At 39.0% G+C, this 12,663-nt stretch overlaps 1 protein-coding gene across 4 annotated transcripts in view; it reads right to left on the bottom strand.

Annotated features, from left to right (window-relative positions):
- The window catches only part of Rbm33 (RNA binding motif protein 33), a 112,131-nt gene that overhangs the window by 74,274 nt on the left and 25,194 nt on the right, over positions 1-12,663 (bottom strand). For 2 of the 4 annotated variants that reach the window (XM_052718980.1, XM_052718981.1), the window contains exons 4-6: positions 11,907-11,983; positions 9,290-9,602; positions 5,971-6,090 (exon numbers count right to left, since the gene is read on the bottom strand). In XM_052718980.1, coding sequence (XP_052574940.1) covers positions 5,971-6,090; positions 9,290-9,602; positions 11,907-11,983 — 510 coding nt within the window. The remainder of the gene's footprint in view (positions 1-5,970; positions 6,091-9,289; positions 9,603-11,906; positions 11,984-12,663) is intronic. The other 2 variants (XM_052718982.1, XM_052718983.1) reach the window with 1 other exon arrangement.

Raw genomic sequence — 12,663 nt, 5'->3', positions numbered from 1 at the left:
CAACTCTTGGATCCACAGACCACATTCAGTAATATGGCCACAGAGAAGCAATCATGTCCACCAAAGCACAAACTTTATTGCAGCAGTTCTAACAACCATAAAATTACAACAGATACAAAGAAGGGTTAGTAAAATTTGGTATTCATTAGAAAATCACCACCAGCAAACTAGAATCAAAAAGAACATCTTCAATCTGAAAGCAAAACTTTAGCTAGCACTTAGTGCCTTGCTCCTAGCACGACAAATAAGGCAAGAAAGTCTGCTCTGGAGCTAGTCTTCTGCTGTACAAAGCACTTGCTGGAAGTCAATAAGGCAAAGGAAATAAAAAGACTCTGATTACAGAGAAAGAAGGAAAATGCTTTCATTAACAGATAATTTTTAAAATTTTACCCTGGGTGCTGGAGAAATGACTCAGTGGTTAAAAGTACAGACTGTTCTATCAAAGGATCTAAACCGAGTTTGCAGCACTCAAATCAGGTGATTTACAACCACCAGTAATTCCAGCACTGGCAGATCATACACCTCTTCTGGTATGCACGGGCACCTGCACTCCTGTACATAACCACACACACACACACACACACACACACACACACACACACACACACTCGTGTATATATAACTAAACACACACTCTCATGTACATAACTAAACACACACACACACACACACACGAACACACACTCTTGTGTACATAACTAAACACACACACACTCTTGTATACATAACAACACACACACACACATACACACATATGTGCACAAAGCTATATAAAAATAAAACATTTAAAACTTAAAATAATAAACCTGTCCATTTTGATCTAGAGATACATGGTCATCTCTATTAAAACCCTAGCCAGATTTCTAGTAGATATCAACAAATCCATTACACAAAAGAATCTTAGAAAAGAATAAACTTGGTGGGTTTACACTACCTGGTTTCATGTTCCATTATTCCAACTGCTGTAGTGCTAACATACAGACTTTATAAAAACAAATTAATGGAGAAGAGCCTGAGGGTCAAAAAAAAGTCAGCTGACAACACAAAAACTACATTGATTTGATGGGCAGGAAAGCCTTCACAGCAAACCAGTGGAACAGCTGGAAAAACATTTTTATTTAAAAACAATGGATTACTCTCATATCTCAGATGCTATTAGACAAGGCAGCCTCTAACTCTAAACTAACACAAAGCTTCCACAAGGAAAGAGGGAGCTAATTTTATAATCATGGGGTAGTCAAAATTTTCTTAGGTCACAAAACTACTTGGTCTTCATCCAAATTATGTTCTACTTAAAAAAATTAAATTTGGGAGCTGGGAAGATGGCTCAACAGAAGACCCAGGAGGTCTGATGCCCTCTCTTCTGACCTTCAAAGGCACTGTACACATATGGCAAACCAGCATGTATGTAGGCAAAACTCCTATATAATAAAGACATTATTAAAAATTTAAATTTGTTTACACCCTGAACACGCCTGATCTCATTTAAAAAACTTAAATATAAGAAAATGAAGATATAATTCAGAGGTTCAGAAAAATTTTTCAAACCATGTATCTACCAATGGACTTGATATCTAGACTATATAAACACTTATCCAGCAACCTCTCTCAATTACAGAAACTAAGAACATACACACCAACTATACTATGTAGAGTACAAATGTATAAACAATAATCTCAATGAAGACTTCATACATTCTATAGCTTATATGAACAAGACAACTCACTTTAAAGAAAAGGCAGCTAAAACCAAACCCATGGACTGTATAAAGTCCAAAAGAATATATGAACAGTACTCAGTATCATACCTATCAAAGAAATGCAAACAAAACCTACAATGACACAGTAATCGAAGGGCTGAAGAAAAAAACTGATACCAAACAAGGGGAAACAATGAGGACTCTCAACTAGATGAAGGGTATAAAATGGTAATCACTTTTGGAAAAACATTTGGTAATTACCTTAAAATAAAAAATAAACGCATGAATGAATAAATCAGCACCATGCTATTCTAGTTCAGTAATTCTACCAATATCTAACAACAAAACAAAACTGTATATCCACAAAATGGTAAACATTCATCCATAACACAACAACAACAAACACTAGAAACAACCCAATATTTAAAAAGAGAAAAAAAAACAATAAGGTATATCAATAAACAGAATAACTATTCCTACATGTAAGTACTTGAATTAATTCAAAATTACGTTAAGCAAAAATGGGTGAACATATGATTAAGGGTGTAGTAGCTCAAACTTGTGTAACACACTTGAGATTCTACTTTCAATCTCCAACACCACAAAAACCAACAAAGGGGGAGCAGCTAGTCACGAAGATGAACTTCTAGTATAGTCTGATCAAGTAGGGTGGGAGAAACAATAGTGTTAGCCTCTATAAAGCCAGAACTTTAAGGGAAAAGCCACGTGTTTCCTGGCTTAAGCCATTTATCTGCATTGGGTGCTAATATCAGGCCTTAAAAGACTACTCCTATCTTACCTTTGTGAGTGCTGGGTGTAAAGCAGGAGCCTTTCCTCTAAGCTGAATGTGACTTTTTGTCCTTTGTGTCTCACTCTCACTCTATGAAATAAATGAAAACTTAGAGGAAAGTAAGTTAGTGTAAGAGACTCTTCACCCCAATGGTGTAGTTGTAGAAGAAGGTGTCTAACTGGGTGTTAGTACCAGGGCTTTAAAAGACTACTCCAATCTTTTTTCTGTGAGTACTGGATGTAAAACAAGAGACTTACCCTTAAGCTGAATTTGACTTTTTTGGAGGGTAATGGGATTGTTCCTCATCAACGACAGTAAAGGTAGGACAGAAGGCAGGGGAAATTATGGAAACATTGAGACAGGAAAGGAGCCCCATTCTGGAGTTTGGGAGAAATATCTCACTAGTGGCAAATCAAGGATTCTAGCATAATTACCAAGATTTACTGTGAAGGCTGCCAACAGAATCACAATATTCCTTTTATATAGAGCTATTTTCAAAAAGGAATGTTAAAAATAACATAAATCACTCTGAAGGCCCTGAGTTTGTTCTATTCCTTTCCCAGATATTTTATGAGAATCTCATAAAAAATCACTATTAATTTTAGTTTACAATGAAAACATTCTAACTCAATCAGCAATTCCTATGACTTCATCACTTGAAACCCTGAAGAACCCGCCAATGTAAGGGTATGCAGCTCCTATAAAGACATATACAGTGTGACTAATGCTGGGAGGGGTTCTTAATCTTTTCCCTGGGAGTCTTTCTTTTAACTGTGCAATCTGTCTCTCAATGATCTCCAACTCTGCTTCATACTGGCTTATCCTGAAATTCTTTCTTGTAGTAAAGTCAAGAAGCCCAGCTTCACCTGACTGGAGGTCTCTGAAAAGAAATCAGCCTGCTGTAGGTGGCTGTGCAGAGCTGTGTCTCTGGCTTGCACCCCACAGCTGCTGACAAGATGGTAAATTGGGTTATGCATGAATAAAAATTTAATCATTTGATATCTAAATGACTGATTCACTGAATATAAACTATTACACTGTGTGCAGGCTTAGACAGGGTCTTTCACCAAATCCAAAAATCACTATTTCTGCTAGACTATCTGGCTGGTGAACTCCCAGGATCCACTTGACTATAACACTCCAATACTGGGATTAACATAAAACTCTAGTCATGACTAAACAACCCCACAATCTAAAAGCAATCACTATGGCTACTTTAGACTTTTGACTGTTTGTTTTTAGATTTACAAGCAATTTAGATACAGAGCATGGAGGAGCTGAGAGCAAAACATATCACCTAGCACTTTTCACTTAATTAGACATAACTTCCTATGCTGGACAACAAAAGGAAGACATGGGTTCCTTTCCTATGGGGCCACTACGGTGACTTAATGGAATGTTTACACTGCCAACACACACAAGCACTAGGGCTTTGAATTCATCTTAGAGTTTCCCTTTAAATAAACTCGTTAAAGTAGAAGTATTGAATCAAAAAATAACATGCTTTAGGGTTGTTGAGCCTGTAAAGGACAGTGAGGGTGTTGAAAGCTAGCAAAGTGGTCTGACACAGACTCATGGAAGATGTGAGAAGACGAGAACTTGGTGGAAGTGGGCTGAGTCATGAGTCACCTCCCCAGTAGCAGTAATTCCCTGAGGCCCCACTCACCCAGGGCCCTGTGATCATGTCCAGAGGGATCTATGCTTAAAGATGGATCCTCACCTGTGGGACCTCTGTTCTAATCTAAACAGACCTGCCCTGAAGCAGACCCTTTCTTTCAACAAGGTCACTGGGTACACAAGCACACCTGGACAGAAATTCTACAACAAAGAACAAGTAGTTATGTGCTCACAAAATATGCAGAACCCAGAGAAGTGGTTTTGTAACATTAGAGAAGTGGTTTTGTAACATTTCTAGTACATACTCCCCAACAAAGTAAGACTACATCTTCCAATGAGCTCAGGTTTTGCCAGTATTAAAATAGGTTTAATCTTTACCTTATTGAATATATTTTCATGTGCTATTTATAGCTCATCTGTTTATCCCATGAGGACATGTGACATATGCACCAAATTTTTCCTTTCCAATCTTTGACCACCCAAAGACTTCCTTGGTAGCCTTCCAGCCACTCTACTCCCTGCTTTCTTGATTTCTATCTCAAGCATCCTTGCAGGCTCGAGAAAGTTGGGTGAGCAGTGTCCTGGGCAGAATGATACTGAAAGCTATGGGCAACCAGGCTGCCTGTCCTGGGTCTCCTTCAACTTTGTCATGATCCCTGGATTAGACACCTTCTTCTACAACTTCACAATCAGGGTGAATATGTCTCTTATACTAATTTTTTTTTTCCGCTAAGTTTTCATTTATTTTTCAGAGTGAGAGTGAGACACAAAGTACAAAAGAAAAAGTCCAAATTCAGCTTAAGGGAAAAGCTCCTGTTTTACACCCAGAACTAACAGAGAAAAGAAAATGTAGTCTAGTTCTAAAGTCCTGATATTAACACCCAATGTAATAAAATGGCTTAAGCCAGGAAATACTGGCTTTTGTGTAACTCTTCTCTGGCAGGCAGCAAAGAACATTAAGGAAACTATTGGAGGAAAAAAATGTTAAGTTTTAAGAAAGTTCCCAGGGCTAAGAAGATTTTATTGCCTATTATAGACCTAGCCACAGTGCCTACAAGTTCTCAGTGAGAGAATTAGCAGAGGCCCACTGTTCTTTCAAGAGGACTTCAGAGGTCATTTCTTCCATATAACCTTAGACATGGACCCTCCCCAACATGGGAGCTGTCACTTTCTGCTGTGTGTAACGGTAGTTTTTAGCAACTTCCTCCTATGTTAGACTGCAAGTCCCTTGGAGGCCGAAACCAAGGTCATCACTGTTTCTCCAACACCTAAGACAGAACCTAAAACAGAAAACCTTGCAATGTTTCTTGAATAATGGTCCAAATTAGCTAATATTAACTAATTAAGATAATTACAGCACTGATTTCAAGGCACTGAAATCACACTTTTTTGAAAGTCAGCTCTAAAAATCACTTTCAACACTACCACTCGGGGGCCAGCTGCTATACTCAGCAGGCGAAGCACTTATACAAGCCTGGTGAATTGAGTTTGACCATTCAGAACCCACAAAACGGTAGGAGAGAAGAGACTCTCAGGCTGTCCTCACTGACAATGAGTGTGGCATACAGAGACACTCGTAGACAAATACACACACACACACACACACACACACACACACACACACACACCATAAACATGCAGTAATAAAAAGAAACATTTTAAAAAGACAAGCATTACTGATCCAGGACACATATAGGCACCAGGCACCACATCTCACTTCTCTAGGCACAGGCTTGGGTTTCTACCATAATGCCCAGTTCACAGACTCATCAACTTTTCACTAATACTTTAAAAAATCAAAAAGTGCTCATTTTAAATCTGGAAGGAAAGAAACTCAGGAAACTGTAGAAGTTGAACAAGTACCTCGTGGGTCTCAGAAGCAACCTGGGAATCAGTAATCTCATCTAAGTCATCTTCAGCCTCACAGTCTTCCCGCACTTGCAGCCCTTGTTGCCCACCATAAGCCTGCAAGTATTCTTCATCCTAACGGCCATTAAAGAGAAGAAACATTTTTCTCACAAAGCTTTTGGGTGTTTTCAACCACTTTTCATGTACGATTCATGCGGAGTTATTGTAACACATTCTACTGTGGTGATGCCCTGACTGAGCACACAGCATAGGAGCTTCCTCTGCATGGTCATACAAACCAAGCGTACATGGTGGTCCAGAAATGAGGAGAGTGACACTGGCTCAGCTGCAGAACCAAGCCCCTGGTGAGCAGCCTTTACATCCACACCCAAAGGAAAAAGGCCTTTCAAAAGCAAGGCTTGTGTCCTCACTGAGGAGCTTGGAAGCAGCAGAAGCTGGACTTTCATGCCCCACAACATCCTAAGGCCAACAGACAACAGGAGTAGACAATTTAATACAGCAAAGTGCTTTTCAGACACTACACTACAGTGGATTCTTCATCAGGCCTTTCTTTCTCTTGGGTGAAAGGATGATTCCAAGTTTTTCGTAAATGGAAAGGGCTTATCAGTAGGCAAGCTTGTCTCTTCTGGGCTTAGACAAGGTAGCAGGCAAGGCGACTGGAGATCACCACACTGGCAAAGAAAGCAGACTGCTGCTGGCATTACTAACAAGTAATGAGGTAGGGAGAGCTGACCCACCTGTTTCTCAAGATGATCCTAACACTGCATTCCACTTTGCACAAAAATTATTAGCATCCCATCAAAAAGAAGTAGAGATGCTAATTAACATAGCCAATGGAATAACAATAACACAATGGAATAGTCTGCTACTCTCTACACAAATGGTAAATTTGAACTCAATTTTACAAAACAATGCTTTACAAAAAAATCTCATTTGGTGCTAACTTCACAGTGAATACACTCTAATGTCATCAACAAACACTATTCTGTTGGCTACTGAGCAATACAGTTCTTGGGGCTACCAGAGTAGATTATAAAATGAAATCATGCTCATCAACAATGATGCTTGCAAAATTCACTTAACACAATAGAACAGACCTCCAGAGCTCTGCTGACCAGTCTCTCAACACTTCCTCGGATCTCCCTTTCTTCACAGGTAACAGAAACCCTTCTGGTTACAAACTCTGTGGTCTTAAAGATTCTATGGCCAGTTATGCACCAAATATATGTTTTTATAGGTGGGCTCTCAAAAGAAAGCCCATGCTTGTGGGTTCACATTTCAGAGTTAAGTTTGGCTTTCGAGAGCAGGTTAACAAATTCTGACTAGGACAAGGAACCAGTTTAAATCACTCAATAAACTACAAACCCCCAGGGTACATGGGACACCATCTATTCAAGTGTTTACTAGTATAATGACAATATGCACATCAGGAACAGTAGTCTGAGACAAGGCCTGGCTGCTGGACAAGAGCAAAGCATTCCACAGCTTAATACTGATCTTTTCCCACCCAGGGCAGTCACTTCAGACAGTACCACTGTGGTATCCATGAAGAAAGAAAATGATAGCTGTGGCTCTAACACCAAATAGTAAGGTAGGCAGCCACTGTTCACAGAACATTCAGCTGTGAAATACTAGCACACTCAGAATTTCTAAATAAAATTTCAAAGTTTTTGAGTTTTTTTAATTCTGAAAAATTTTCATTTTAATGTAAAAGAGTTCTATAAACGTTTCAATTGAAATATTTTATTCTTTTCAGTACCTTAATCTTGGACCACAGGATGCTGAATTATTTAAATGGATTTTGTATTACTCCTGGGACTTTATGCGGCCCTAAGTTGGACAACAAAATATTTAAGAGGAAAATTTCTCACTGATTATAAATTCTCTCTTCACAAGACCACAAGAACTAAGTAAGTGGCTGAGGAAACTCACCCTGCACACACTTTCCATGCTTTTTCTGGTTCAACAATATTAATATGGCTATCCGTTAGTAAAGATGTGCTGACTATTTAAAGAGTAAAGGATCCAAGAAGTAAACAGCTAATGTTACAAATGAATACTAACAGTCAAATACTACAAGAAAATAGGCACATTTTCAAAGACCTTGGGTTAAATCAACAAACTTTTTAAATTACAGTGTCTCACATAAGCAAGCACACCCTGATCAGAAGACACTGCCCATCTACTAAAGGGCTGATTACTAAAATACATCATTATAGGACCACAGACAGCAGGCTCCATAATGCTGTTTCATGACTCTACTGACCACAAACTACACATACTTTCTGAAGAATAAGCCTCTACCTCCTGAGACATCAAAGCACAGTCATGACTGAACCAAATATTTTCAGGCTCTTTATCACCAACCCCGTGTGAAGCAGCCTGCTTCACACATAAGTGACCAAGATTTATCAACTGTTGGCTGCTGTCCTCAAATGCAGGCACACACTAACGATGACACCACAAGTGAGACTGCTATTCCTACCAACAAGGTTCTACAAGTCCTGATGCTACACACCTCCAGCCCATCTCAGCAGCCCCACCTCCACTCTGCTTTCATGAGACCCCAATGAAATGAAACCCTTAGGGATTACACAATGCAGCAATAACATCTTTCCAGCATAAACGTCATTAGGTGCTTTTTATAAAACACAAACCTCTTCTGATAATGTACCATTATGACAGATGACCAATCTTACACCAATACCTCTTTTTTTCCTGGTGTTTAATGAAAATAAACACTACCTACCAAAGCCATCTTTCTGAAATAAAGACCACCACCATCTTAGCTTGCTGATTATAGATAACAAATTATGTGTGACATTTTCTAAACTAACCTCAACCTCTTTATTCAGGTTTAGACAGTTCTCAGTAAGAAAGGGATGAATGAAAACAGGACATCAATCACTGTGGAATATTAGCACCTTAAAGATGTCTTTAGCAGGTCAATAATCTTTTCACCTTAGAAGGACTTTATCAGATCTTGTCTAAAGCCTGGATAAAAGCTCTGCATTAAGTACTTCTAACATTGACAGTGTGCCTCCACCACACAAAGCTGTTTTCTTCCTTAGGGTGCAATCCTCAAGGTCACGATTCTTTGCAGCCTTCCAGAATGACAAAGGAGCATTAACTCTGGCCAAACAAGCTGTCAACACAAACTTTGTCATAGCTCTGATAAAGAAACTGGCAGACAGTGATAATAAGGTCTAATTTCTCTCCTTCCCATGGGAGGTAAACAGACTTCAAATCAGTCTAGAAACCTATGCGCAGGAAGCCATGTTATCTTTGGCCATTCAAAAGAGAAAAGACTCACTGTAAATTCATCTAAAGGTTCATTGATTTCGATGTCTAGCACTTCATCATTGTACAGCTGCTCCTCCTCTGGCTCATCCCCATATTCTATTTGGTCTTCTGTCAACTCTGCATCATGGCCTTCATACTGTCCTTCCTCTGGGTACTCTTGAGTATACAGTTCTTGTTCCTCGGGTTTGTGGTAGGCTAGCTCATCTTCTCCTTGTTCATATTCAGATTCCTGTTCCCCAGATTGGTCGTTGGTATTGTCAGACAGCTCAAATGATGTAACTACGCCAGAAGTGGTATTCAGACTGATGGTGACACCCTGAGAACTAGAAGAAAAAACAAATAAAAGATATATTGAGAGGAAGCACAAAGCTGCATCATTACATAATTGAGTTGTAACCACTGGTTACAAGTCATTCCACTGGGTGAGTACACTCTTAATAATCCATGAAAATATAGCTGCAATAGATTCCAAATGGCCCAAGGCCACTGACCCACAATGCAGACAGTATCTCCACTTGTCAGCTCTGTTATCTGACCAAAAGAATGAAGTCAGCCCAACGAAGTAGCTGTCTAGCTGTCAAACATCCAAGACTTGAACCTAAACACTTTGAATCTTCATCTACTATTTTGTTTGTTTTGTTTTCTATTTTTTGAGACAGGGTTTCCTTGTGTAGCCCTGGCTATCCAGGAACTCACTCTGTAGATTAGGTTGGCCTCAAACTCAGAGATCTGCCTGCCTCTGCCATTGGAGTGCTGGTATTAAAGGCGAGTGCCACCATGTCCAGCACCTACTTTTATACAATGAAACAGACGGAACCTGGATAGTATGACTGTTTACAGAAAGCAAGAGTACTACTCAATCAGAAAATCATAGTTAGGATTGTTTTTAAGACTTATTTAAATTTTGATTGCCTGCATGTAGTATGTGCATTACATGTAGCCTGGTGCCCACAGGCCAGAAGAGAAGATAGGATCCCCTGGAACTGGAATTACAGATGATTGTAGGTAGCCTGATATAGGTGCTGGAAAATAAATAAATCAAGAGTCCTCTGCAGGATCAGTAAGTGCTCTTAACTGCTGAGCCATTTCTCTAGCCCCCACAATTAGAATGTTGAGAACAATTTGGTTTCTTTTTTAAAATGTATGATGCAAATTGTAAGCTCTTCTCTAAGAAAATCAAAACAAAAATCTGTGTCAAAGTACATCTCAATGTTCAAATAAATGTATGCTAATCACAAATACATTAACAAAAAATTATTGATACACCACCAGCTGTGGTGGCTCATGTCTATAATCCCAGCACTCAGAATGCTGAGGAAAGAGGATTGGCATGAGTTACAGAACAGTCTACACTACAATACAATCAATCTCAAAAACTAAACCAAACAAACTGGCAATTTCTTCATTAGACAGCAAAAGGCCTTAACGTCACAAAACCCCTATTATACCTATTATATCACTAAGTCCTAAAGGGCAAACATTTCAAGGTAAGAGTTCAAATACAGGGGCTGGAGATATGGCTCAGCTGTTAAGAACACTGGCTTGTTCTTCCAGAGGACCCAGGTTCTATTCCCAGCACCCTCATGTCGCTCACAACCATCTGTACCTCCAGTTTCAGAGGATCTGATGGCCTCTTCTGACCTCAGAGGACACACAAGTGGCACACAGACATGCATTCAGGCAAAATATTATATATAATTTTTTTTAATTAAAAAAAGTTTAAATCAAAGACCACAGAGTAAATCTGTGCTCACAGCAAGCAGCCTATACAGCAAAACTGAGCACACCATAGACTTCAATCAAGCAGCCTAAACAGCAAAACTGAGTACACCATAGACTTCAAGCATCTGGCCAAACTCCAAAGATATATTTCAAGGCCAACTTCATTCAAAAGATCAAAATACAATTCATTATATCAAAGAAGAGAATCTCACTGGTAAAATAATTTAAAACTCTACTTTTAGCCACAAACTATGTGGGAAAACAAGTTTCAAATCTATGGCCTTTATATGATGTATTTGCAATCATATTTGTAACCCAGAGATATGTGGGTATTTTCCCCATGGTTCTTCCTAAAACTGGAAATTTTTCTGAGTATCTCCAAAGTACCTCTCCAGAGTGGCATCAAAAAAAACTGTCTGAAAGGAAAACAAGGAGAGCAACATCAAACTGCAGTCACCTGCATCATGTCAGAGACCACTAACTCCAAGCAGACAAAACACTAAGCCTTCACAAACTGCTCTGAATAACATAAGTTTAAGCCACTGATCTATTTATAGGAACACTCTATATGGCTTCCATATCAGAATATACCAATATCTCACTCAGAGTGTAATGTATGTTAGAAATCCAATACCACATTATTCAATTACTCATTATAATTACAAAGTATATAAACAGTTCCCATTTGATTTAAATATGGTCTAGTTTTTTTGTTTTTGTTTTTGTTTTTCAAGACAGGGTTTCTCTGTGTAGCTTTTGTGCCTTTCCTGGAACTCGCTTTGTAGACCAGGCTGGCCTCAAACTCACAGAGATCCCCCTAGCTCTGCCTCCCCAGTGCTGGGATTAAAGGCGTGTGCCACCACTGCCCGGCTATGGCCTAGTTTTAATGATTTAATATTGAGTACCTGAAATTTTCTTCATCTTCATTATCACTCTGTAGAAGATCATCATTCAGTTCTTCATCTGACAAATCCGACTGATTCTAATTAAAACAAGAAATCTAATTAATGTGTGTCACTCCCATAAAAAGACTTGTTACCAAGCACAAGGTTACCCTGAGAGGTTTGTTTCTAACCCTCTTGCTGCTTGACCTCTTGTCATTCAGGTTTGTTCAGTCTGGCATTGCCACAGAGAATCCAGTGAGCCCATAGACAGCCTACTGGCTAACCCCTGAGAAATTTTTAAATGCCACAGACAAGTATCAAGCAACAAGTATAATGGTCAAATTTATTCTAATTCTAGGATAAAAGAACTAGGTAAAACATCCTTGGAAGGGTATCTGCTAAACAATTTCTCCACCAAAATACTCAAAGAAGAATGGCCTTAAAAGGACTAACAGTGACAGAAACAAAAATCTGAAGTTTTTAAAAAAAAATGCAAGAGATACAAATCCAGTACAAGCTGTTTGTAAGGTGACTAGATCGGAAATTAGACCAATCAGGGAAATACCTTTGGCTTCCCCATATAGATGACAGGAAACCACAAATAACAGCTCAGCTCTTTCAGTGTTGTCACCACCTAACTAGTACACAAAGGCAGCAGAGTGATTTGCTAGAGTTCTAAATTCTAGATTTGGCTAAACATGTCTCAATAGTACAGACTGAGGAGTGGTTCAATGTTCCTCTTCTACTAAAGGCATTCTGAAGTCTAAATGGGGCACAC

Source organism: Peromyscus californicus, unplaced genomic scaffold (assembly GCF_007827085.1).
Source record: "Peromyscus californicus insignis strain IS unplaced genomic scaffold, ASM782708v3 Scaffold_6__1_contigs__length_162567912, whole genome shotgun sequence".
Lineage (NCBI taxonomy): Eukaryota > Metazoa > Chordata > Mammalia > Rodentia > Cricetidae > Peromyscus > Peromyscus californicus.
The sequence above is the reverse complement of the archived record's forward strand: the minus strand, read 5'-3'. Positions and strand labels throughout refer to the sequence as shown.